Genomic DNA, 26996 nt, shown 5'->3' with positions numbered 1-26996 from the left:
ACGCATCACAGCGAACCGCACTTGACAGCTTGCCAGGTTGGAGGGGAAAAACACACCATTCAGGGGAGGAAACCAGACCTGCTGAATTTCCACCAGCCAGCCGTCATCCGCATCCAACCTGAGGTGGAGGCTTTCCCGCAGCCCCTCTCTCTCTCTCTCTCTCTCTCTCTCTCCCCCTCTCTTTCTCATCGACATCTCATGCATCATTTTTCTGGATTAACCGCCTTGCTGTCCTAACGCACAGATGACAGCGTAACAGGGGCAGCAAGCTGTTCAGAAACCAAACACAGCCGCTTTGTTGAATTGGATCTGTTGCGACTGGACATGAATTCGGCGGAACAGACGGTTACATGGTTGATTACGCTCGGGGTGCTGGAATCGCCGAAGAAGACCATCTCGGATCCTGAAGCATTTCTGCAGACCTCCCTGAAAGATGGGGTGGTCCTGTGCAGGCTGCTGGAGCGGCTCAGCCCGGGCTCCACGGAGAAAGTAAGGGCACTGACACAGCCGCCGCTCTCCTCTGCAGACGCCCCCGTCGGCGCGTCTGCGTGCTGCCCAGATCCGTGAAAACCGACGCGGTTTGTTGTCTGGCTTCTCTTTCTGCCCAGTGGTCCATGAGGCGATTTCCTTTGTAGGTCACGGCAGACCGGGTTATTGTCTGCGAAAGCAGCGCTATATGCTCGCACACACGCCGCCACTGCGCATTGTGCTCTAAATACAAGCGGTATCACGGCAAACAGATAATTGATGGATCAAATTTATGGGCAGCTGTTAGATCCACCAGGTCTTAATAATGAGGGCCTTGTTTCATGTGATGTCAATGCAGATCTGCGTTAACGCTTGAAGCCCCTGCTTTAAATTCATCTTTAATCCAGGGCGACGTGGTTTGCGTGTTAGTGTTTTTTATACATATATATGCACACAGTTTGATCAGCCAGTGGTGAGCGGCTGGCTATTTGTACACAGACCACAGCAATAAGAGTGGGCCGCCATTGACTGCAAAGGCGCACAGACGGCGATGGACCCTCTCCCCATTTAAAGAAACAGCGCAGTGTTTGTGTCTGTCAACGTATAGCGTCAGCCTCTTTAGACAGCGACCTAAGGGAGGCAATGTTTTCCTGAAAAGAGGCTGTTGTGCTGGAGGCTGCCCGCACCTCCTCACAGGCGTGAGATATTTGCCTGTTAAATAGCAAACAGGTTCCTCCACGTCCCCTCCCCGCAACGACGGCGGGGCGTTGTTTCATTTCTGTGACATAACCAAATGATGTTCAGGCGCGTTGCACACATCAGAGGGTTTGATGCACGTTAAAAAAAAATGCAGCCTCTCTAAAATGCTGCAGTTGAAATAATGTATGTTTGAGAAGAGGGGGGCAGGAGCCTAGTCCTGATGGATGAGATCCAGATCAGTTTACATCAGACTGCTGATCTCAGTTCTGTTAAATCTGCTGCCGTCTCGTTTGGGGAGGATTCATTTTATTGGTTTTCCAATAAATTAGGAGAAGTGTCAAGGGTTAAATGCCTCTGCCCTGCCCCACAGCAATATGTTTATATGATCAAACTAACTATTGTTGTGTTAAATATATCCAAATAACTGAATAACAAATTGAAATAATTGTCCTTCCTGGTCAGAGAGGACACCTTTCTGTAACTCTTAAAATCTATGGAAACCTCAGTGGAAGCCAAAGGCAAAAATGTCTAATAGAGCTTAAGACACAAAGATAGAACTGAGTATATGAACGAAGTGAGTTGATTATGATTATACTACTATAGATAGATACAGGATTTTTGAGCCAATATTCTTTTTTTTTGCCCATACTTAAACACTTAACATAAACACACGTTTCAGGTAAGGATCCCATTCATTTGCTTATAAATATAAGTACTGATAGAGACATAGTTGTAAAATAAACATGTCAGTGCTCCCTGGTGGACAAACTATGCAATGATGACACTTTCTAAATTAACCTCAAACATATCTTTGGCATATCTGTACTGAAATTTCTTGTTAATTCATCAGTTACACTCTGAATACTAATATTATTACTTTTAACAACAATAATAATAATAATAATAGTGATAATACTGAACATTCTCTCCATATTGTTGTGTTTATACAGTGAGTAGGGTGTCTCCCAGGGCTCGTTATTCATTGGCTCATCGTGCTGTGCCACTGTCTGGCCCTGAAGTGGCCCTCATCTGGTTCTGTTTTGGCCACACGTCAGTCTTCACTCTAAGTCTGCGCGGTGCTGCATGTGGGCTGGAAGACAGTGGGAGATGCGGGCGACAGCTGCGTTAGTCAGTCGCTGTCAGGGTAGATGCCAGTGCGATATAGACCAAAGATAATGTGCATCAGGGTTCTTTCCAGCGAGCTATAGCAGGCCTCTTCATCCTCCCAGTTATATTTTGATAGAGAGAAGTGATTGGTTACATGTATTATTAATTTTAACTAGAACAACGACACCCTCTTTCATTTGCTCTGGAATGTATTGATCTCCAGATGTTACGTGCACACTTCCTAGACCAATCTCTGCCTTGGACACATTTAGACAACAAGTAGCAAGAGGTAAATTGGGAACTATAACAACAAGTGAAATTGAGAAAAAATGAGCAATGTGTAGGCTAAAGAATGGATACTGTTGTGACTGCAATGTAGTAAAATATGAGCAAAAATGTTTTGAGTGAAATGGAGAAATTGCAAAGAATGAAAAGAGTGAGGAAAATGTGAAGGAGATGGGGACAGTCCTGCAGGAAAAGTTAAATAGAGGACTAAAATCCTGCACTGTGAGGCCTATTATTGCATACTTTATATACCATATTTTGTATACTGGTCACCAGTTAATGTCAGTACTCTATATTGATATCGGCAGTATATGTCAGCTGATGAGTAACAAGAAACAGCAGCGCATGAGGTTTGTATCAATGAGGCTGGATTTGTTTTTTGATTTTTGTCTAACATTCTTCCTCTTTACCACTTTGCTGGAGTAGGTCCTGATAAAAACCAGCGCACCCATAGGCCCCCACTGCACCAGTGAGGGGAGGGGAAGGAAGGAGGGGGGGGGGGGGGTCCTTATCTGTCGACGTCATTTCCCTCGACCCAACACTACAGCCTCCTCCACTTCCCCGCTGCGGGATCTGAGTCCAGCCTCCCGGAGTGTGTCAGGCCCGCTGCGAACACACACACACACACACACAACGAAGAATGCGCGTCGATCGCGAAGATCCATTTTTAGGGCCGAGAAAGTCGCAGAAAACCGCGGTGTGACAGGCGAGAAACCCGCAGCGTGGAAGTGGAAGCATATGTCTGACCTGCGTTTCCGTCTTTCCAGATTTACCAAGAACCGAAGAACGACGGCGAGTGCCTGAACAACATAAAGGAGTTTCTCAAGGGCTGCACATCATTCCGCGTCGAGGTAAGTTCATTTTCCAGGTCCAGCCTGAATCCAGCGCGCACACCACGCCCGCCTGCGTGTGATAACGCCGAGAAGTGCTGCTGGAAATGTACAGTTTGCGTGTTTAAGAGGAGACGCTGGTACAATAAACAATGGGTCCGTGACAGAGGGAGGAGGAGTGAACTGCAAGCCGAGAACAATCACCCCTCGCCTGCTTTGCTGAGACTGGCTTCTCCGTCCAGTGGTGACACATTTGCAACATTTTGGCAACCTCAAGCAACGTAAATTGCTCAAACTACCACACTGCAGCGTGCGCACATTTCTCAGTCATGCACAGGAGCGCCTGGATCATGTTTACGCCTCTGATTGATGCAGAGCTTTGTCCTCGGGCTCCTGCGTGGCTTTATTGTCAGCGCCAGTTCACACCAGCCCCTGTGTCATCATTTTCTCCAGCTTTGAACAGCAGAGGAGCATGTCAGGAAGTCCTGCTCCAGCGTGGTAATTGCAGTCTTGTTATTATGAGGCGTAAAGTCTAAACATGTCCTCAGATTAAGAACCTCACCCTTCAGGGCTTGTATAGAAATATTTGAGTATGCTGCAGTTATGGCTGGTGAGAATGCCTCCATAATCTTGAGCAAATGGAGGACAGCGTGCTGTTCAAGGCTGTGTGTTGGCCAGCGCATAGAAGGGTCATTGAACCGTCCCAGTTTGACAATGCAACTCAGTGTCCCTCAGCGATGCCTCTCCCCGCAGAGTCTCCGGCCACCGAACAAGAGGTGGAGATGGGGTAAGACTGAGCGCTGTCATATAAAGTGTGTGAAACATGCCCCTGTAGTAGTTATAGACAGCTGAAATGCCAGGGAAGCAAAAGACATCCATTGTGAGTTTATTGGAAGAGCTCTGTTTGTTTTGGCTCGGTGCAGGGACATGTTCTGCCATCATAATCTCCAGTTTTATTGGTAACAAATAGTCAGACTCCCTAGAATAACTGCTCCTGTGTCGTGCTGCCTTGTGCCTTCACTGGCGTAGACACCGTACTCAATACAGGCACCAAATTTCCTGCCCTTTTCTCTCTCGCTCTCTTTTTTAACACAAAGTTAGTTCCTTGCGTGCAAGAGTGCATTCTATTATATGACCCTTTTTTAAGTGAACTGGACAGAGCAGGATTACAGTAGTTTGGGACATGGCAGTCGTCCACTCACCATCTGTAGAGCAAAAAGATGGATCTTCTCCAGAGCCCGGAGCACTGCTGGCTCTGACCCCAGGTAGCTGTGGCTGCAGATTAGAGCCGCGGCCTCTTCCATGAGAAAGACAGACAGACGCTGTGCTTTTGCAGTCCTGACCTACCTCTCTCTAATGGAGTTAAGCTGGATGTTTGGCCGAGCATCAACGTGCTCGTCTTGCTCTGCTTGCATGTGTAGTGGGGACATTTCAACTGGGCTGATCTCGTTTAGATCTAATTCGGGTACCTCTTGCGGAGTAGACGCTCAAGACCACGTCTCACAGTTGGGCAGCTGCTGTTACTGACCCCTAACCCCTGATGTGTTTGACCACAGGAAGTGATCATTAGAGTTCTCATGACCCCTCTGGTCTCTCTGGAATAGTAACCTTACTCCCCGTCTACCCTGAGAATAATCACAGATCCATCTGTCTTGGCTAATGGGGGACTTTGAATCCATTGATATCCCAAATGGAAGCAAGAAAGGGCTGTTGTATAGTTGCTGCAATAGACACGTTGTGCTGTTTAAGCTATTTGGACACTAACATTTCTTGTGTTGGCTGTAGGGCTGTAGCTAGCAATCACTCTCACCATCACCTAATCAGTCAGTTGTTTTTTGATTAATTTAGTAACTGTTTAATCCATGTAATGTCAAGTAAAATGGAAAAAAAATGGCCATCACAATCCAAAACAACGGGCTAAAACCAACAGATTCTTAATTTAAAAATAATATTTACTTTAGAAAAACAGTGAATCTCAGTGAATCTGTGATGCTGGAACTGCAGAGCTACACCGATACATCAAATCAGATTGAATAAATTCTCAAATATGCAGTACATCCAGTATCGGTCGGGTTATAATCTTTGCTCCTTGCTCGATTATGGGGTTTTTGCCCTCAGTCTGGTCTTCAGGGACTGAAACACATGATCAGTTTGGATACAAGTCAGGAGACTAACTTGGCCGGTGAAGAATATTCCACTGTTTGGCCTGAAAAGGAACTGCATGGCTTCCTTGTTTGAGCGTTAAGGATCATTGTGCTTTTGCGTTAACTATACTGGACGAGGGGTAAACTGCAGGTAAACACTGATTTACTCAAGCATCACAAATGAGGGAGCAACTCATCACGCTGCTGTAGCTCGCTGAGTCACAGAGGGGTGTTGCACTATTGTGTCAGCCTGCTCTGAGGGATCATTACCTGACTGTGATACTGAGGCCTAGCGGACGTGTCAAAGCTTGTAGCGTTAGTCATGTTCATTATCTCCGTGCATGAATGTTTAATTTGCATCATGCTTCACTGAGACTGGTAAGTTTTTTTTTTTTGTGGGAGAGATAATGACTCTAAAGCTGCAGGATATGATAGCAGTTATCATGGGGTAAAAAGTTGTGCACAAATACTGAATGTTAGTGGAAGTTGCAGTCCCGGGGAAAGTATAGACGGCTGAGGAAGCGGGTGCTTTCACATGAATGCTCCTTAAGGACAGTAAGTCTTCCAGTAGCTTGTAGACACACACCCACAAACACACACTCTCAAACACAGTCATTCACATATCCCCTTAGGACATATCTGCAATCAGAGCGGAAGATGAGAGAGACTCATATCTCACAGTCACTCACCCTCAATATAACTGAAGCGAGAGTAACTAATCACATGAAGCCGTTACGCAGGAAGCGAGAGGACAACTACAGTCGTCAACACAGATACAATCACTGCCATTCATACGAAGCGAGAGGGTCGTGAGAGTCACACTGATAGTGACGCAGACAGTGCTTATACTTCTACTGCAGTTCAACGATAAGGCTGCCATTATTCTACCTGTTTCTTATGGTCAGCACCCCCCCCCCCCAAAAAAAAAACCTAAACCCTCAATGCACCAGTCAGTGTCTAAATACTTTGTGACTTCCTCACCCTGTGTGTGACACTCTTGCCTGCGTCATGTTATCGTAATGAACAAGTTTCAGAGCGTAAATGATGTTCACGTCAGCATCCGAGCTCGTCCGAACGTGAAATGTAATGGATATACAGTCGTGTTATGTTGTCAGTGCAGGTGATTTCAACTTTCACTTCACCAGTTCTGCCGTCATCTGTCCTGTGTGTGTTGTGTGAAAGTGTTTGAAAGTCGTGCTGATACAGTACCTGAGCTTCTGTACCGATGCCAGAATGACACGTTACATCTCAGACATGACATTTTATACAGGCACGAGCAGCTTACCCATCTGACCCATTCAGCACCAACATGCCGCAACAGTTTTTGTTACGTGATGTTGATCTTGTTTCGTCAAAAAGAAAAAAACATTGAGGTAACACATTTCATGCACTAGTGAGTATTTTTACCACTAGGATAGTGTATGTGGGATTGGCTTAAAATAAACACTGTAACAATATGACTCATCGATGTGTCCTGAATAGTTTCTGGACAGCGATAACCATCTCAGAAAATACCCCAGTATCACACAATTATATGTGTTGTTATTATTATTATTTTTGGTTAAACAAACATTTTATTATAATTCCACAAAATATTATGCCCTGACAGACATGAAACTTGATATACACTAGAAATATGCATTTTTAATAGCACAGTAAAATTCAATACCACAGATAAACAAATGCACATGTTATGATAATCGTCAATTGTCAACTCTAATTCCAACGTGCAAGTTAGCCCAGTATATCTGACTTTGGCTATACAGGAAATACTTGTTAGTAGGATCATTTTGGCCTTTTCATGGGATTGTTGTTATTGAGAAATATAGAGAATGTAGTTAACCACATCCTTTGATGTTCTTGCCCTTCGTGAAGTAGACAAGGGAACCTCTGTCAGTATGTTTTTAACACACATAATTCCTCCAGCATGGTAGATGGCTGTAAGTAGCGTCTGTTTGTAGCTGCTGCAGATATACAGTATGTGTGTCTGCTGAGCTTGTGCCTTTCGCCCACTACTCCTGTCAAAGATAACTAGAGTTATCGATTGACCCCTCACTGCTGGCACCGTGGCCAAGTGATGACACAGCCCCGCTGCGCTGGAATTAGCGATTAAGCTTTAAAATGGAAATTTACTTGCCAATGAGTCTCTGACTCTGACGCTCATGTTCTTTGGCTCTCTCTCTCTCTCCCACAGCCGTTTGAGGCCAGTGACCTGCTGCTGGGACTGAACTTCTCAAAGGTGCTGAGCAGTCTGGTCGCTCTGAATAAAGTGACAGCAGGTTAGTGAAAAATGACGTGTGGGTGTTTTTTTTTTTTTTTTAATGAAAGACCTGTGTGTAGTCATGAGCGTGTGGGCGCTGACTGTAGATACCAGGTCCGGTGTATTTATATTTTTGCCCTTTCTGTTCAGATATCGGCGTGGGCAGTGATTCAGTGTGCGCCCGACACTCTTCAGCCCATCGCATCAAGTCGTTCGAGTCGCTGTCCTGTCAGGCTTCACTGGGCCGATCCTCCAAGCTGCTGCAGAACCAGTTTCGCAGTCTGGTAAGGTCACCACTCAATAGGGAACTCTGACTGAATAGACGGACACAGTAACAACACCTGTCACACGGAGTAAAAACTGCCCGTGAAGCTTTAACTTTCCGGCTATTTGATGAGTTTGAGTTCACGGTCTGTGGCCATGTTGTTGTGTTTAATTGTCTTATTTTGTCCAATTGCAGCTCAGTATAATAAATCAATAATAATGCAGTGTTGTCAGTTCAGGATCGTGGTTTGGAACAGTTGTTTTATTCCAGTTAGATCTCTGCTCATGCTGGTGGGGGAGGTGGTAGAGCTGCGTTGAACGATAAGTACAGATGTCCGCAGTCACACTGGATTTAACTCCTCGCTTGTATTAATGAGGACCAGGCGAGACATTTGTTTCCACACACAAACTGACTTCTACTTGGCTCTGAATCTTTATATTCTGTTTGGCCGCAGTGAGTGTAAGGACATTAACAAGCAATGAAAGTGTATGTCAGTATTTTACAACTTGGAATGCCTTTGTTAGCCTGCTAGCCACGCTCGCTCCTGCAGTTCCATGCCCACACTGTGTCCTCTCCCACCTGCTTATTGCCGAACACCGGCTCAATTTTGCCGGGCTAAATTCAGTCTGACCACACCTTTAGAATGATGGAGGAGTGCCGTCGCAACAGGTGCAACAAAAGTAATGTAGTCATGGTAAAATTTGCCTGGAAATAAAGTTTGATTCTGACCAGTAGCTGTATAAACTGCAGTGGAATTGCACTTTGAATACTTAATTGGCAACATGGGGATAGCTCTGAGGGATGAAAATGCGATGAGTGATAGATGTTTCACAATATTTGCTGGGTTTGTTTCACAATGTGGATGAAGGGATGTTTGATAGGAAATCTCTTCTTGTCGACACTTGTCCTCCTACTTGGTGTCTGGTGTTCTCATCAGTAATTCATCTCCAGACCTCACAATGTCTGTCTCTGTTCGCTGCTCACTTTCTCTTTTGCTCTTCTCCCTCCTTGGTGTCAATCTTCCCTCGTTCGTCAGGACATGTCCGAAAACAGTGGACAGCAGCTGCTGGTGAAGGCACGTTTCAACTTTCAGCAGACCAATGAGGATGAGCTCACCTTTACCAAGGGTGACATCATCGGCGTGACTCGCCAGGAGGAGGGCGGCTGGTGGGAGGGGATGCTCAATGGCAGGACTGGGTGGTTTCCTAGCAACTATGTCCGTGAGATCAAAGGCTCTGGTGTGTACCTCAACTGCTTCTGCAAGACATTTCAACACGAATACAGTAGTGTAGGGATTTGTTTCTAACTCCAAAAACTGATAGTTGCATCCTTAAAGCTACATCACTTTAAATATGTCCTCCTCCCCTGCATGTGTCTGTGAATGATCACTGGGCAGCTTGAGAGATTAAATAATTTTCTAAACAGACGTTTTCACATCACTCTCAGGCAAAAAAACTGCCAACTGGTACACTACACACAGTTGCCATTGTCATTGGCATTCCATCTGGCCCTATGGCGGTGACACAGCCCCACATCTGCTGCTTCTCGAGGCCCGCCGCGGTCTGTTGTTTTATCGCTTGTAAAACAGGTTGCGATGCCATGTGGCAAGAGGTGGCGGCTTAAAATCTGATCCTCCAGTTGACTGCCGTTTATTTACTCACTCCACCAATTTGATGATCATTTTCCGCGAGTGCAAGATATTTGTACTCTGACCGGCACCCGACTGACACAGATGTCTTTTCATCGGTAGCAGTGTCGCTTCAGATAGCTTCAAAACGAAAACATAAACACAATAATGACACAGTAGGACAAAAGTGTTGGTTTTATACACAATAAAAGTTTCATGTTGGAAAACCAAGAAAAACAGCGGTATGAATGAGAATAAAAACAATCATATGAACAGGGATGAGATAAAGGGAACCAACATGCAGTTCGTGGTGTACTAGACTAGACGTAAGAAGCCTTATTGCACATGGGATGAATGAAATGCTGAGATGGGACAACAGAAAACAGCGGCTATAATGCTGCTGCAGCAACGTACTAGCTTTTGTTTTTTTTTTTCTCAATGCATATTATTGTGAGTCTGACTCTCAGTACACAAATGGTAAACATAAGTCTCTGGATATCAAGCAGTGTAAACATGTGCAATACAACAGCAGCCACTAAAAGCAGGGACAGGGACTTTGTTGTTTTTTTTTACAGCCAATGGCATCTTTATGCAGCCACTTTATATATCAAATTTCTAAATTAGGAAGTTTTAAGAGTTTGGAAACGCTAGTGTGTTTCAGCTGTGTGAGTCATCTCTGAAATGCATGCCACTAATAATTGTCTGCCTGTTTCTCAATGTAATACAAATGATTAATGCTTAAAGAGTTTTAACTGATTTATATCAGCACTCATGCACAGATGATTTGGGAATTACAAGTCAGGATGGATTTATAACCTAATTTATAGTCAATTGTTTGCATATAAATTATGCTGCCTATTGGTCCACTTTTATATGATGTTAATATTTCATGCATTTAAATTACTGAAGGCACAGTGATGATTGAAAATGCTCGTTTTCATGTCTTGTTAGATGTAATGTCAGGTAGACTTATGTGCCCTAATTCATTTCTTTTGTTTCTGGCAACAGACAAACAAGTGTCCCCCAAGTCCGGCACTCTTAAGAGTCCACCTAAAGGCTTTGACACTTCTGCAATCAGCAAGACGTACTATAACTTGGTAAGGATGCAGCTCCACACTCACTGTCACTTCCACTTTTTTTTGCTTACTGACTGGCTCTTCTTTCTCCACTGACATCGTGTTGAAATTCAAGGATTCTGCCTCTGCAGAGGGCTTTTATGAGTGCCTTCTTTCTGTCTGTGCCTGTACACGTGCTTTTTCCATTCAGTCTTTGTAAATTCTCTTGCCGCAAAGTAATTACGTGGAGCACCAGGATAAAAAGTAGTTGGCCTCTGACATACTTCCTCTCTCTGCCCTGTGACTACCCTTGAAAATGTTACTGCAGCTGAGGACAGTGGTGTGGTTAGTCAAATTGTCATCATAGCACGATAAGCAAAGGGAATGAATTATTTTCCATTATTGCTCCCCCAACCAAGAAGAAGGACTGAAGCAATATTTTGTTTGTTAATACGTTATTCAAAATTGATCATTGACAATTAGCCAACAAGCCTCATCCTCCTCTAATATAAAAGATATGATATAATATGCTTCATTAAAAGCTCATTATATACAGTAGTTGATCAGTGTCACTTTGGTCTCCAGTGTGGAACCTGTACCTTGAATATGGGCATATTTTGATCAGATGTGCAGTATATTCATACATGAATGAATGAGTGATTGAGTGAATGTAGTTATATGATCAGTTATAGTTACAGTTATCAGTTATATGGCTCACTTTGCAAACCTGTATTTGGAATTAGCCTGTATTTTTCACTGTATAATATATAAACTCTGCAGCAAATGCATACATATCTGGCACACTATGTTTAAGTGCTTTCTTTAGGTGTTTGAATTGGATAGAAGCAACGTTATAATATTACATGTTTTTATAGATTTTTCTCTCAAAGTGTATAAAATAATCCTTTGTTTTGTAGGTGTTGCAGAACATCTTAGAAACAGAGACAGAATATTCCAAGGACCTTCAGAGCCTCCTGACGAACTACCTGCGACCTCTGCAGAGCATCGACAAGTACGAATCGTTTACACAAAAACCTTGATGAAAGCAGAACCAGGTTCAGTGTGATTGTTTTGTAATAGGAACCTGGATCGATCAGATTTTGTACATTTTTTAAACAACAAATCTGGGTTGAGTACCTTTAACATTTTCGCCTGTCACTGAATATGTTTTCACCATTTAGCTGTGTCCATCCTGTCTTTTCCTCCAGACTGAGCAGCTCAGACGTGGCTCTGATTCTGGGCAACCTTGAGGAGATCAGTACCTTCCAGCAGATGCTCGTCCAATCACTGGAGGAGTGTACCAAGTAAGTCCCTCCCCGCACACACAGCTGACCGCAGCAGCAGCCTCACTGTTTGATAATAGGCAGAGGGACATCTAGTGTTGAGCTGTCTGTACTACAGGGATGTTGGATTAAATCACAGACTGGGGAATGTATTGTGGTTTTGTAGTGCTTTTAGCTGATAGCACACACATTTTATACACTTCAGTGTGTGTATGAGAGTTTGCACAGAAGCATTTTGTCAGCGTGTGATTTTTTTCCTCTTCAGGCTTCCAGAGAGCCAGCAAAGGGTGGGAGGCTTCTTCCTCAACCTCATGCCACAGATGAAGGCTCTTTATGCCGGTTACTGCTCCAACCACCCCTCTGCAGTGAATGTGCTCACCCAGCACGGGTACGTTTACACATCAGCTACACATTTAGTCTAATTTTACAGTGTTTTCAACCTATTTCCATGCAGTCGTTTGCAAGGAAGGAAAGAGAGGGTTTTTATGTTGCACAGGGAAACTCTTTATCAATCTCGGAACCCATTGGCTATCATCTTACAACAGTTTAGCCTCTGGGGGCGACAGGCAATATTTTGGCCCTCCGGCGTAGCTAGTTGCTATCAGGGTAACAGATATCCGGGCCAAGACTTCCTCTTCAGTGTGCCAGTCATTCTTTACAGTCTGATTAGCTAACCTCTATAAACAGATATCTGCATATGAATGCAAATAAATAGAAAAAAAATTAAAGCAAAATTGTCAGACAATAACCGATCAGTTCCGTGATTGCATTTTTCGGCTAGTGCATTCCGCCTCTTTTGCTCTCCACGAGGTCTGCTTACCTGCATGCAACCAAAGTCTGCTCTTGTCCTCTCTCTGCAAAATCTTGTCCCTTGCCTGCAGATTCTGCATTCATGTGCAGATATCAGGAAAAGGGGACTGGTTGTATTGTTGTATTTCTAGCTACCTGCAGCTCGCTGGTTAACTATGTCGTGTCTGTACGAACACAAAGGGCATACTCTGCAGTCAGCTTTTAATTATCAACACAGCTGTGGTTCAGTGCAGTTTTTTCTACTTAAAGCAAAAAAATTCAAATAAGGCTGAAGGAGAGAATGAGACAAATTTGTGTGGATATTCTGGAGCAAATTACCATGAGTACAGGGGGGGTAGAGGTCCAAATTCTGGACCCAATTTGAAACAGACACATGCATAACCTGACAGGTGTAAACAGCTTTTTACAAAAAGTGTCCCACTCAGACAGTCAGAAGCAGTTTGAAAAGCGTCTGTGGATAATCCGACCTGATCTAAAATGTCCTTAAACCTTCCACAGACGAATAGATGGAGAACACCAGCTCTGACAGCAGCATGATGCTCCACCAGTTAACACGTAGCTAACAAGAGAGCAGCAAAACATGTCAAAAAAAACACACTGTTTCTCCTCACTGATCTATTGAGACCTGCCTCAATAGAACTGGACCCTGCTCTGACCTGATTCGGTGTAGTAGTGTTACGATTGTGAACCATAATACGCTGCAACAAATACCGCCTTTGCTGTAGTTGTGTGAGAAGTGTTCTCTCATCTATGCTGTCTCTTTTCAAAACTGCTTTGTTGTGATGTTAGGAAAACACACTCTGTTGCCAGTTTATTAGGTACACCCACTTAAAACTATGTGCACATATTAGCACAGCAACAGTCTAATACAATTGTCCTGTAATGAATCCTTCCTCCAATCAGGTTATAGTGTTCAGTTTTTGCTGAAACTGTTTTTTAGAGTTGTTGATTCAACTGTATGATCAGTGTGGAGGCTGTAGTTCTAGGTGCTCTTGAACTGTTGCATTATACTAACAGGATATTTCTGTTGTTTCCCCTATCTTCATTAATACAAATGGAGTGGACAAAATAATAGGAACACCTGTCAGTATTGCGCATTACAGTTCAACAGCACGACAAAGTGCAACCTCCAAAATCAAGTTGAATCAACATCTCTCAGAACAACAAGAACTGACCATTCTAACATTAATGTAGGTGGGATTTACTGCAGGACTTCTGTATTAGACTGCCTTCATTTACAACCCTGATTGGACGCTGTGTGCGGGTCAAAAACTTGATTTTCATTGGTACAAGTCTTAAATTTCCATCGTCATTACAAAGGCAGCAAGCGAATGAGTTGTAACAAGGTAACTGCCAGCAATGTGTGTCAGCTTGAACAGACGCCTGACTGTTTTCATCAATGTATTTTCTTCCCAATAAGAGATAACAGAGGCCAGTTAGTCGCTCTGTGAATATTGTTGGTTGTAAATGTTGTGGTGGTGTTAATAGAAAAGTCATCACTGTTACATGAGAAGCTAAATGAATAATTTATGTCTCTCTCCCTCCCTCTCTGCCCTTGAAGGGAAGTGTTGGGGGAATTCATGGAGGGGAGGGGAGCAGTCAGTCCTGGGATCCTCACACTGACCACGGGCCTCAGTAAACCCTTCATGAGACTCGACAAATACCCCACCTTGCTCAAAGAACTGGAGAGGCACATGGAGGTGTGTACCTAATCATCTGTCTGGAGCACTTGTGCTGTGATGTGTGTTTAATAACCAGCATGTTTCCGTTCTTTTTTCTTTTCAGGAGAGTCATCCTGACCGGCCAGACATTCAGAAGTGCATGGCATCTTTTAAAAATCTCTCTGTAAGCTGATCTCGCTTCCTCTCCTGTCAGATGCAGCACGTCACCCAACTTAATATGAAATGAAATGAATTAATAGCAGGACTTTAAGCTGTTGTTTGCATCCATTGTGTCAGGCTCAGTGCCAGGAGGTGCGGAAGCGTAAGGAGCTGGAGCTGCAGATCCTCACCGAGTCCATCCGGCTGTGGGAGGGGGATGACATTAAGACCCTGGGCTCTGTGCTCTACATGAGCCAGGTCTTAGTCCAGAGTCCTGGCTCAGAGGTACCAGCACCATCTACTTCTTGCTATAAACTGCTACCACCATTGCTTCTGCACAAAACTCTGCCTAACCCAATACTCTCCTGCAATAATTGTGATAATAATTAATGCTATTTAATGAACAGTGCTTTTTAATGCTGTAGCACATTTGGCTTAAACCATCACTTATAATCACAAGTGTTTAAGTTTTGGATATAACATAAATAATATAAAAGTAAATAATTTCTGGTGAGTAAGTACACATCAGTCAAAGAAATTAAAAGTATGATCGCAGTTTCTTTCGATTTCAAGAAAATTGGTATTGTAGTTTGGTAAGAATTTTCTCAACATAGCAACAAATTCGCAGACACATCCAGGGCTGCACCATATACAGTTAACCACTGCTTTGGTATGCTGAAAAATCAGCAACATAAATAAATGACAGTCATTAGTAAATCATACTTGAAAGGAAAGCCTGGAGCGTCACCATCTTTCAGCTTTCATTGAACTCTCAACATGATAATTTATTTGTAATAATTTAACTCCCAGTCAGAGTTCTCCATGACTGAGAAATGCAAAATGAATACTTTAATTGTGGCATCTGAAGTGCACCGAAACCTCTATTGCGATAAAAAGCTCTGTCGAGTTTGAATGTGCTAATTGTAAAGTAGCTTTGGACAAAAGCATCTGCCAAATGAATGTAATGAAATTCAATGATTGTGAGAACACGTTCTAAATGACTCCTCATTACGACTGGAGAGCTCCTCTCTTCAAAAGATTTATCAAAAGGGACATCTTTCCACACATTTTTCTCCATTCGGATCCAATAGCACCTCACTCAAACTCAAAGTTTTATATTGTAATTAAGTACTGCAGTGTAATTTGCTTGCCATGAGAGCATCACATCATTCACTATAATGAACTGACAGGTTGAAACAGGGCAACTCCACAAAAACAATTCTAAAGCTGAACAATTTTTTCATGAAACATTGGGGATGTAAACTGTTTTCCATGTATATTACTGGAAAAAATGCCACTTCAGAAAAATATGTTAATGAAAATGAAAACAAGGCATTTTTGCTTGTAATGATAAAAGAAAAATCTGCCAATGGAACAAGTCAAAATTCACTTGTTAAGTAATTATAAGTCACTATATCTCACTGAAATCGTACTTGTGAGGTGATCGTGTCTTATGTTCTTTAGTATAATTCATTCATTCTTTGTTGGATCCTGATTAGCTTCCACAAAGTGGTTGCTAGTCTTCCAGGGCTCCTCATTGACACAGCAGCAAAAATACAAATGAAAATCACACTGTAGTATTGAGTATAAACATTGACTTGAATATTTTGACTGGAGATTAGACAAATATACTTGCTAAGATTTTGAGGTTTTCATCTTCTCCTTCCTGCTATTGCCACCTTTTTGATGGTCTTATCATATTATATGGCTTCAAACTGTCTAGATCAGGCATGTCCAAACTATTCCATAAAGGGCCGTGTGGCTGCAGGTTTTCGTTCCAACCAAGGAGGAGCACACCAGGCCAGCCAATCAACATCAAGGGATCACTGAGTTATCAGCTGAAGACTGAGCTCAGCTAATTAAGCTGGTGTGCTCCTCCTTGGTTGGAACGAAAACCTGCAGCCACACGGCCCTTTATGGAATAGTTTGGACATGCCTGGTCTAGATCACTGGTCCCAACCCCTGGGCTGCGGATTGTTACCCCAAGCGATACAACGATGGCGAATGTACCAGCGTATGGCTGGTTATTGGGTTCAGGGTGAATATAGTCAAAGTCACTTGGCTTCACTGCTGGACACTGCTGCAGTGTTTTCTCCACTGCTTGCATTCAGCTTTTGGTGAAGAGCATTTAGTAGTTTGATAAAGATCCACAGACTGTTTCTTGGATTGTATTAGTAGTGACAATAACATGAATATTTTCAAAGTCAATTAGAAAAGAGTAATTAAGACAAATAGACACACAACAAATTTGTAAGTCCGTCAAACTCTCAATTTAAATCATAAAAATAACTTTTGATCATAAAACTGAAATGTGAAAAGAAAAGTTGTTAAATTCAAGATAAAATGGTTAAATTGAACATTGTATCTCATGGTCTTTTTCAAAAAATTGACTAAAGCAAAAAGACTTATAAGACTCGCTTCATACATGTTTCAGCTACAGTATATTGCCAAGCTTGTTGATTTACAAACTGCATTGCACCTGATCATTTTCTTGCATTTACGCTCTCCCATTCCCTCCATTTCTCTCTCTCCCGCACCCTCTTCCTGTTTGTCAGGAGAAGAGTGAGCGGTACCTCATGCTCTTCCCTCACGTTCTCCTCATGTTGTCTGCCAGCCCGAGGATGAGTGGTTTTATATTCCAGGTCAGTGATAAACATTTTCTCAGATCAGTCCGATTTCGCAACTGTTGCATCCTGATTGTGATGTGATTCCCTCTGCAGGGAAAATTGCCCCTGGCCAGCATGACAGTGACCAAATTAGAAGACTGTGAAGCCCATAAAAACGCGTTTGAGCTCAATGGTAGGGCTACATGAGATAAACAAGGCGATGAGTGTAATTCATTTACGCATAATCATCCAATAACATTGTCTCTGTCCTTGCAGGTACAATGTTTGAGCGTCTCCAGGTGGTGTGCACGCACCAGCAGGACCTGCAGGACTGGGTGGAGCACCTGACCAGACAGATCAAACACACTGCAGCCACGGCACCCAGCCACAAACCACTCACTGTTCCCTGCCACACGGTCAGGAGCTAATGATTACATACCCACATACAGATGACGTTCTCTTTAATCATTTAAACCCAACATGATGTAAACTCTATCAGTATATATATTAATTTCTCACTGATTTTTATGACATGAACCCTGAAATCAACATGCCAATTGAGGCTGGCTCGCATAATACCTAGCAATCATTTAAAATAGCTATATAACCCTGTGGGAAGTGGCTTTTTTCTCTCACTAGAATGGCTGTAATGCACAATTGCATTTACCGAAATGAATACAAATGCATAACAATCAACATTCAGCCTTATCCCTTGAAAAAACAATCAACAATAATGATGATTTTATTTACAAGAGGCCACTTGCATGTTGGTGGCTCCATCGTGCCAAGTGGTAACTGTTTTAAAACTGGTCTAGATCTATCTGTGGGAGTTCAGTTAAGTGAAATTGTGTTTTTCTATGATTTAGTCTTATTAAATATAGGGTGGTGTCACATGCAGCAGGAGGCTTCCCTGTAGGGCAGGGGTCGGCAGTCTTTACCACTCAAAGAGCCACTTGGACCCGTTTCCCCACAGTAAAGAAAACACTGGGAGCCACAAAACCCTTTTGAAGGTTCTTTCAAGTAAAATGCTCAATGTCTATTTGAGTCCTTCTTGTATTTATGAAGAAACGCAGAACTTAAATTATCCACTGGCAGCAAACTAAAAATGCCGTCCTCTCTCTGTGTGCAGTCATCCTTTTACTGGCGTGTGCAGTCAGCTGTCAACCTGAATAATAAACGACTATTTCACTGAACAATGAAAAAATATGAATATATGCAAAATAATAGGCAGTTAAAATATGTATCATGCTTGATTAATGTGATTTCTACTCCTCAACCGCAGCGCACAGCGTCTGCACATCAGGGCTGCATGTCGTCACCTTCATCTTTACACAGGATCGTAAGATGTCGTCTGTGAGGCGTGCGTGATGTCTGTTTTAAGACGTACTAAAATAAAATACATTTTAACTAAATACTCATTAATTATATTCATCAAGCCACAGGGATCAGAAGGATGAAAGAGCCACATGTGGCTCCGGAGCCGTGGGTTGCCGACCCCTGCTGTAGGAGTATTTTGGGTATCTGCTACTGGGGAGCAGACCATAGACACTTTCAGGAACACTTGGCTGGTTGGTAATCTAACCATGTCAGTGTACAAATACTCTGTCCCTGTTTTGGAGAAGCACCTCCTCCCATTTTGCTGCCATTGTGCCCCCGAACTGGATGAGAAAAATCTTTTCATTATATCCCAATCGTTCTTGTGCCACTAGGGGGCAGCAAAACAAGCTGTGAACACGACATTGGCATATTATCACCTAGTAAATATGTTTTGGCAACAGTGTTAGCAAGCAGTTCCCTATTGACACATCCAGTGGACACAGAGCAACATTAGCATTCATTCAGTGTTGTGTTTCAAGCCGCCTGGTGAATTTAACTGAGGTATCCACTCTCCTTTAACTCTGCTTTGGTCTCCTCCTGAAGATTATTATGCTAAAATTGCCGTGTGCCTGCTGCATTTGCAAACAATACTCATGAGAGCAGTGCAAGTGAACCAAAACAGTAATGTTCTGGGCTTGAAAACCAAAGTACACAAAGTAATCAGTTGTAAAAGTCTTGGTAAGAGCAGCTTTAAATAGTGCTTGAAGTGTTAAGTTTCTGAACAGCACATACTAAACAGCGGTATGGTGCTGGATCTGCTGGGTGTTCATCAGATTTTTATGAATAGCTCTCTCCTCTTTCATTCCTCAGCTCCCATCTCACCCTCTCACACCTTCCCGGCATGCTGAGGGGAGGGCCATGACAGTGGCTCCCACCTACCACACCCTGCCTCATCCCTCCTCTCATGGGACGTCTCTGTCCAGCACCATGATGTGGGGCCCACTGGAACCACCCAACACCCCCAAACCCTGGAGCCTGAGCTGTCTGCGGCCCGCGCCCCCTCTACGGCCCTCTGCAGCCCTCTGCTACAAGGAAGTGAGGGACCGTGTTTTATGTAGTCAAGACTTACTCGTTTTTGTTATGTTGATTTTCTAATTGTGGTGCAATTGTCTCACATTTTCTTCTTCCAATCTAAAGGATCTTAGTAAAAGTCCCAAGAGTGTGAAGAAACTCCTTCCTAAGCGCAAGCCTGAGAGGAAGCAGTCTGAGGAGGAATTTGCCTTGAGGAAGAGTATGTTAAAAAGTTTTGCAATTTATGTCCAGAGTTTGTGTTTTCATATTAAAGGTATAAATAATAATAATAATAATAATAATAATAATAATAATAATAATTATTGTTATTATATATATATATATATATATATATATATATATATATATATATATATATAAACAGTTTGACATTTTGGGAAATATCTTATTCACTTTCTTATCAATAACACTCAATTCTGTTCATTAGGATAAAGATACAGCCTGGACACACTTAGCTTAGCTTAGCAAGGGAAACAGCTATCATGCTATTACATGCTTTTGCTTTCTAGAAAATATTTACATTTGTGTTTGTGAATATGTAAAAAATGAGATGGAGCATGTTGATTAGTGAACTTTTTTCACCTTAAGACACATGCAGGGTAACTGTTTCCCCTTGCCTCCAATCTTTTTTGCTAAGCTAAGCTTACGTAGATGTTTATCCTGTTCTGTCCCACTCATTATTGCCTAACCCAATATGAAAACATAAACAATGCACCACATGCAGCACTGATCTGTCTCCATGTTATGTGATCATTCAATGTGTCGTTGTCGAGGCTGTTGCTGGCCTTGACAAGCGTCATGGCATGTAAATTCATTTTTTTTTCTCCCCATTCGCCTCGCTCTCAGGTACAGCTGCTCTGGAAGAAGATGCCCAGATACTGAAAGTTATAGAGGCTTACTGCACCAGCGCCAAAACCAGGCAGACTCTGAACTCCAGTAAGAAAACACAAACTCTAACTCACACTGCACATGTGCATGCACTAAAGAAGAGAGGCTCACACTGGGGCTTGTTAGTGCTGTACCTGTATTCTGTTACTCAGTGCCTTTCTTTAACACTGATATTCTGAGCTGATCTTTCTAACAATATCTTCTCCTTCTGTCTGTCTCTCCTCCACTCCTCACTTTTGTGGCATACCTCCGGTTTACCTCGAGTTACTTCTTTTTCTCTTTTTTCCATCAATGTTCGTTTCCTTCATGCTCTCATTTAATTTATCTCCATGCATTCCGATATGCCCCATCATCCCACTCTGCATCTCCGGTTTATATGATTTACCATTTGTTGCGTGTTGCCGTTATTTCCTCCTCCCTCTGCACCATCACTCCTCTTTTTCGCCCACCATTTCCTCCACCGCCACCGCCACACTTTCCTCGCCCCGAACAGCCTGGCAGGGCACTGACCTGATGCACAACCACGTGCTGGCCGACGTGGACCGGTCCTGTATGGACTCGCCGGGCCGCCGTAGCAGCGTGTCACGGCCAGAATTGTCCTCTGACCTTTCGGAGGACTCTGACTATGACTCCATCTGGACCACCCACAGTTACAGGATGGGTTCGGTGCCGCGTAAGAGCTGCATCTCTCACCAGAACTAAAGAACGTATAGTATTGGCACGCTGTACTGTAATGTAACGTACAGCGCGCTTACCTCTTTTACCTTCAATGTATTAAAAAAACTAGATTTTTTTAATTTATCTATTTATTTTCTATGATATATTTGTTCATTTTTTTGTTAACTTATTTGGTTTATTTATTTTTAGACTGTTTGTTTTAAGATGTTTTAAGCATCTCCCTGTTGCCTTGCCACTTTCCCTTTTATGTGCCTCCTCTCTTTGTGTAGTTGTCATGCAGTAAGTGTTTGGTAATTCTTGTTAATTTATCTTGAATGTGACCACTCCCCTTGTTTGACCATAAACGTGGCGGACTCTCTCAGCGGGGAGTACAGGGACGTTGGAGTGGATTATAGGGGAGGGATAACCAGGGGAGGGAGAGATGGGGACTGAGCTTTTCCTGTCTGATATTCAGATGTAATTCAGGAACGAGTGTATTCTATTTACCATGTACTACTTCTCTCCAGTATGTGTTTCTAGAGTATGTATGCTCAAACATAGCACAGATGCCATACACACACGCACAGGTTCGGGCACATACGCCCCTGCTGCCTGATAATATAGCAGCATGCAAATACAGTATCCAAATTCTCAACCTTTTATATCATTTCTGTCATAATTTGGATCTTTATTCATGTTGCCAGTGCTAAACATGATTAAATTTGTCACGCCACATGACCAAAAGCTACTAAATGCTAAAAATCCTTGCTATAGTTTGTGAAACATAGTTCATCATTTGGTGTAGCTGTCTGCCACATGAAGAGGAGATTATCACATACGCGTCACTCTCTAGTCACACTTTCTGCAGCAGGATAAAAGCTAGCGGACTAAGAAGGGTGAATTTAAAGGGTCAGTTCACCCAAATTAACAAAAACCATTTGTGCATTTTCACTCTTAACCTGGTTTTGAAATACTTGAAATACTTCAAACTGAACTCCCTATACAGTTGAAGTGACTGGAATTTTGCTGTTGGTGTGTTGTTGTTTCATTCAAACTACTTCCAACTAAAGAAATTGTCCCTATGAAAGCTGCCAACAGTGTGTTCAGTAAGGACTGACTTTTGTGACACTTTTTTTTTTGGCCGGTGAGCACCACAAACTAAATTACAGTTTAACTACATTGTAATGGCATGGATTGCAGAAATCTCAGAGGCAGTAACTGAGACAACTTCCTGCATCAATTGATACCATCTCTATAGTTAAGTTAGAAAATTTGGGGGATTCTTTTGTATTTTCAGTGAACTGACCCTTTTAAAACTTACTGCATTGTGTAGTTTCCTATGCATCATCATTTAAAGCCCGATCTTCCATCCAGTGATGTTGCTGTCTGTCAGTGGTTCTACAGGGTTGCATTGAAATTTTATTTCAGACCTCAAGTTAGTGCATTAACAAACATAAAGACTGAAGATTTAAACCAAGCGTAGCAAACCAACCCGACACCAATAAACAGCCTAACACAGTCCTGCCATACAAATCCAACACCTTTGTTTTATGCCTTCTGCTAATTAAAGGAATAGTTCAGTCTTTTGGGAAAGAGTAAGATGAGAATATCAATACCGCTCTCAGATCTGTTTGTTCAAAATGAAGCTGGAGCCAGAAGCACGTTAGCTTAGCTTAGCATGCAGGCTGGAAGCAGGTGGAAATGGCTAGCATGGCTTTGTCCATAGGTAACACAATCCAGGTACCAGCAGCTAAACCTCAGTATTTAAATGAATTGAACTGGATGTTATATGTTAATTAGTGAGCTTCAGAGGTTCTTGTAGGCAGAGCTATCCTAGCGGTCTCCCTCTTTCAGCCTCTGTAGCAGACACACAAACATGAGATTGATACTGCTTTTCTTAACTTGCTCGTGGACAGAAAGCAAATAAGCTGATCATATTTCCATCTTCTTCGTTATGTGTCAAGAGAACAAAAAAAACAACTCATCACTTAGCTACGCGAGCTATTTCCTCTGCTTTCATGCTTTATGCTAAGCTAAGCTAACCAGCTGCTAGCAGACACGAGAGTGGTATCAATCTTCTCACCAGACTCTCGTGAAGAAAGAGAATAAGCCTCTTTCCTCAAGGGTTGAACTATTCCTTGAAGATGTCGCTGTTACCTGACTGACAATTTGACCAAGTTAGCGTAATGTCAGAAACAAACATCCCTTGTGTTACAACAAGCTAGCACCTATGCTGCGACCTCATAAGCCAGACACGCCTTTGTGTTGTCTGGCCTGCGAGGTTTCCCAAGCTGTCTCTTGCATTAATGAATATTTTTATGAAGAAGTATTTTTCCAGTATTGGTATTAAAAGTACAGGTTGGCATCCACTTAGAATCTATCTCCTCTTACAGCAAGCAGTGCGAATGACTAATGGAATATAAAGGTCCATGTTACGGTACGATTTACTGTTTCTGAAATGATTTTTTTGATGTAGTCATTATTTTGTATGCAGGTGTTTTTTTATTTATATTTTATTCTGTATGTCAATGTTTACAAAATGATCCCTGGAAGAATCATTTCTTCTCTTCTTTTTTCTTTTTTCTTTCTTTCTTTCTTTTTTACATTTTATTGGTCTGTATCAAAGTTTACACTGAAAATTATTATAACATGAAGTGTTATTCTTTTGCACAATCATGTAACTGGCCAGTGGGTGTGGGGATAGAATCAGTTAAATTCTGTACTTTTTGTCGTCTACCTAGAGTGTGTATGATATAGTCCTAAAGGTAGACTTGAGTATTCAGTGTTACTGTAAAGTAAATGCTCATTCGTAGTGTAAATGCTCACCTGCGGTGTTTTGAAAGCATTGGGGCAAAAAAAAGAAAAAGAAACAAGAGACTGTGGTTATACGGGAACATTTCTATGTAAACTACTCATTCAACCTCAGAATACTGTCAGAGTGGACTTGAAATATAAGAGCACATAGTCTCCCTTTCTGTAAATACTAGTTGTCATGGAGCAAGAAAAAAAAATACATTCTACCTTCTATGAGTATTTGAGCTAAGAATATCACTGTCCTTATATCATGTGCTATACTTGTGACAGGTGTATTCTGTGGTTTAAGAAACTAAGTCAAACTGTGGGACAGGCAGGGTGAAGAGACCAACTGTCTTTGACTAACATTGTCCTCTGTGTGCTCTAATGCTGTACTCAGTTCACATATGTGACCATGTCTTATCTAACAGCGCTGTCAGTGTATTTGTTCTACACTGCTGAAGTGTTCAAGTCCCAAACGCTGTATTATGAGTTTTGAATAAATCTGTCATTTGGTAGACACTGGCATTCTGGTGATTTGTTAGAATGGCAAATCTGATTGTGTCTGTTGTGTGTTGTCATTTGGGGAAGATGTTGGAGTTCTCATTCATTTGGGATTGACAGAGAATTGTAATGTGAATGAATGGATTTGTGTGTGCGTGTGTTTTTTTGTTTTTGTTTTTGGCCAGCCTCTCATTTCCGTTCTCTTTCCCCTGGCTCTTGTCTGCTATCTGGCTCTGTGCATGACTAACACACTACTACTATTACCAGCTGTGATGTATGTTTGTTTCTCTCCTATGCTGTTGCTCGTTCCAATAAAGAAGTCCAGACTGTGGTCTAAAAAAGTAATTTACTGAAGATGACTCTGTGCTGACTCATCTTTGTCAAGGTGGAACAAGCAAAGTACCAATCACTGAGTGCTCTTTCATTTTGAAACAGGGCCGCGAACAGAAACAGGGCTGCATGTGATCATCCCTGGTGAGAAGAAAGTCCTGGTGGAGAGTCCCAGTCGCAACGGACAAAGTGCAGCAGAAGAAAAGTAAGATAATAGATAAATCTCTTTGATTCTTCTTTACACTCAATTACTGTCTTTACATATTGTAAATCCCATCCAAAGGCCAAAACCAACAATGTCATTACCTGTCTGTGGCACTACTGAACACTTAAGTCTTTAAAGAGGGTTCAAAATGTATAACTTTGTATAACAAAATGTATAAGTCCATCATTTTCTTAAACAGCTGGGCACTGTATATTATTGCAAACATTACTCAAATAGGACTAATTAGTGCATTTGTGGGACTATTTTCTGTTGTGGATCAATACACATGGTGCGCTAGTGACTATGACAGCAGGACAGTTCATAGAGTAAACTGCGCTCAATAAACCAGTGCCCACCTTCATCATAATGAAGGAACGTGACACAGAGTGCAACAGTATAGCTCATCGGTGTGTTTTGAATACTTTTGGACAACACTGGAATACCAGATGAATAAGATGCATCAGGCTATGACAACTTATTAGCAGCACTGATAAATTTTTGGTTTTGCCCTTTCATTGAAAAAAATACAAATACAGAATGTCACCAGACTTATCCTTTAAAATGTTTCAAGTCTGTTGGAACTCTTTAATGATGATTATTGGTAAACCGACTGCATTGGTGGAGATACTAGTGCTCTGAGCTACAGAGAGGGGTTCAGTGATCCATTCCTTGCATCAATCTAATGTAAGAGATGGGGTACAGAATCCACAGCCCTTGTTCTGTGCAAAAATGCAATAATTTGGTTATAGTGAACTTAAACCCTGTGTATGCAAGCGTTGTTTCAGGACCGACTGTGAGCCTGTCCTTTTAGTAACCAGTCTAGTTTGCATCACTGATGTGTTGACCTGTAAATCATACAGGAGCCTGGTGGACGTGGTGTATGCCCTGAGGGATGAGGTTCAAGAGCTGAAACAGGTGAATGTTTGGCTGTCTTATGAAAGCTCATGGTGATGTGATTTATATAATACACAACTTTCACTTAAAATTAGAAAAAAAGTTAAACTGGAATTAAATCTATTTGAAATGATACCTGGTGAAAAATCAGTTTTGCTGCAACATGCGTGAGAAGGTTGTTTTACCCCACAGGATAACAAGAAGATGAAGAGGTCACTGGAGGAGGAGCAGAGAGCACGGAAGGATCTGGAAAAGGTTGTTAGGAGGGTGCTGAAGAGCATGAATGACCCAACATGGGACGAGACAAACCTCTGAGGATCTCGTGCGCCGTCTCCATCTGAAGCTTTGAAAAGAGGAAGAAAGGGCACGTAGATGTGTGGGCTTGCAGAGTGTATGAAACGCACACGATCACACACATAATTTGAGGTTGGCTGTGTGACTGAGAGAAGGAGAGTGTATCTGTAAGCAGGTAGTTTGCTCTAAGAGGAGGGTCACTACTGCCCCACTGGTGGAAAGACAGGAGCCACTGGGACGTGATGCTGAACAGGCTCGACCATCGTATCATATTCCATGATAACATTCCTTAAACACCAAGCACGATGGAGAGGAGATCACACACTTCACCCCCAGTGTGGCCATCACTTCGACATCCGTCCTCAGTGTCTTTGGCCTTGTTCATTGTGGCTGCAAGACAAGTCGAGAGAAGCCCTCTCCCTCTGTTTACAATCATTTAATGATCTGCTCTATAATGGTACATCAATGGTACTTTAATGGTCACAAAGTCTGAACTTGAACCATTTCATAACCTCTTATGTTATTTAATTTTTTATTAATTGATTTTGTTTGGCCTCTTTCCCCGACACAGGCTTAGTCTGGTGTTTTTAGCCTGAAGTTAAGATCGTGCCTGGAAGCTCATCTTTTGTGTCTGTTGTTTTTTTTCCCTCCTCACGGTTTGACTTCCTTTCTAGGCATCCTAGGGAGTTGTACAGATATTGAACTTGTACTGTATAATGTAAATACTGCTAAAAGATGAGCCTTTGAAATAAATGTGGTTTTA

At 42.3% G+C, this 26996-nt stretch overlaps 1 protein-coding gene across 2 annotated transcripts; it reads left to right on the top strand.

Annotated features, from left to right (window-relative positions):
- Positions 1 to 219: 219 nt before the first annotated feature.
- arhgef7a (Rho guanine nucleotide exchange factor (GEF) 7a) lies at positions 220 to 26996 on the top strand. Of its 2 annotated transcripts, XM_041950140.1 has the most exons (22): positions 220 to 489; positions 3327 to 3410; positions 7728 to 7812; positions 7944 to 8077; positions 9095 to 9296; positions 10694 to 10782; positions 11658 to 11752; positions 11949 to 12044; positions 12289 to 12411; positions 14395 to 14533; positions 14619 to 14678; positions 14792 to 14938; positions 17209 to 17295; positions 17374 to 17452; positions 17536 to 17675; positions 19447 to 19671; positions 19774 to 19867; positions 20515 to 20604; positions 21050 to 21229; positions 24946 to 25045; positions 25906 to 25960; positions 26132 to 26996. In XM_041950140.1, the coding sequence occupies exons 1-22, from the start codon at positions 325 to 327 to the stop codon at positions 26252 to 26254; spliced, it is 2592 nt and encodes an 863-aa protein (XP_041806074.1). In that variant the 5' UTR covers positions 220 to 324; the 3' UTR covers positions 26255 to 26996. The 2 variants fall into 2 exon arrangements, with proteins under 2 accessions (XP_041806074.1, XP_041806075.1); XM_041950141.1 differs by lacking the exon at positions 21050 to 21229.

This window comes from Chelmon rostratus, chromosome 13 (assembly GCF_017976325.1).
Source record: "Chelmon rostratus isolate fCheRos1 chromosome 13, fCheRos1.pri, whole genome shotgun sequence".
Taxonomy (NCBI): domain Eukaryota; kingdom Metazoa; phylum Chordata; class Actinopteri; order Chaetodontiformes; family Chaetodontidae; genus Chelmon; species Chelmon rostratus.
Note: the sequence above shows the minus strand (reverse complement) of the source record. Positions and strands in the feature narration are given on the sequence as shown.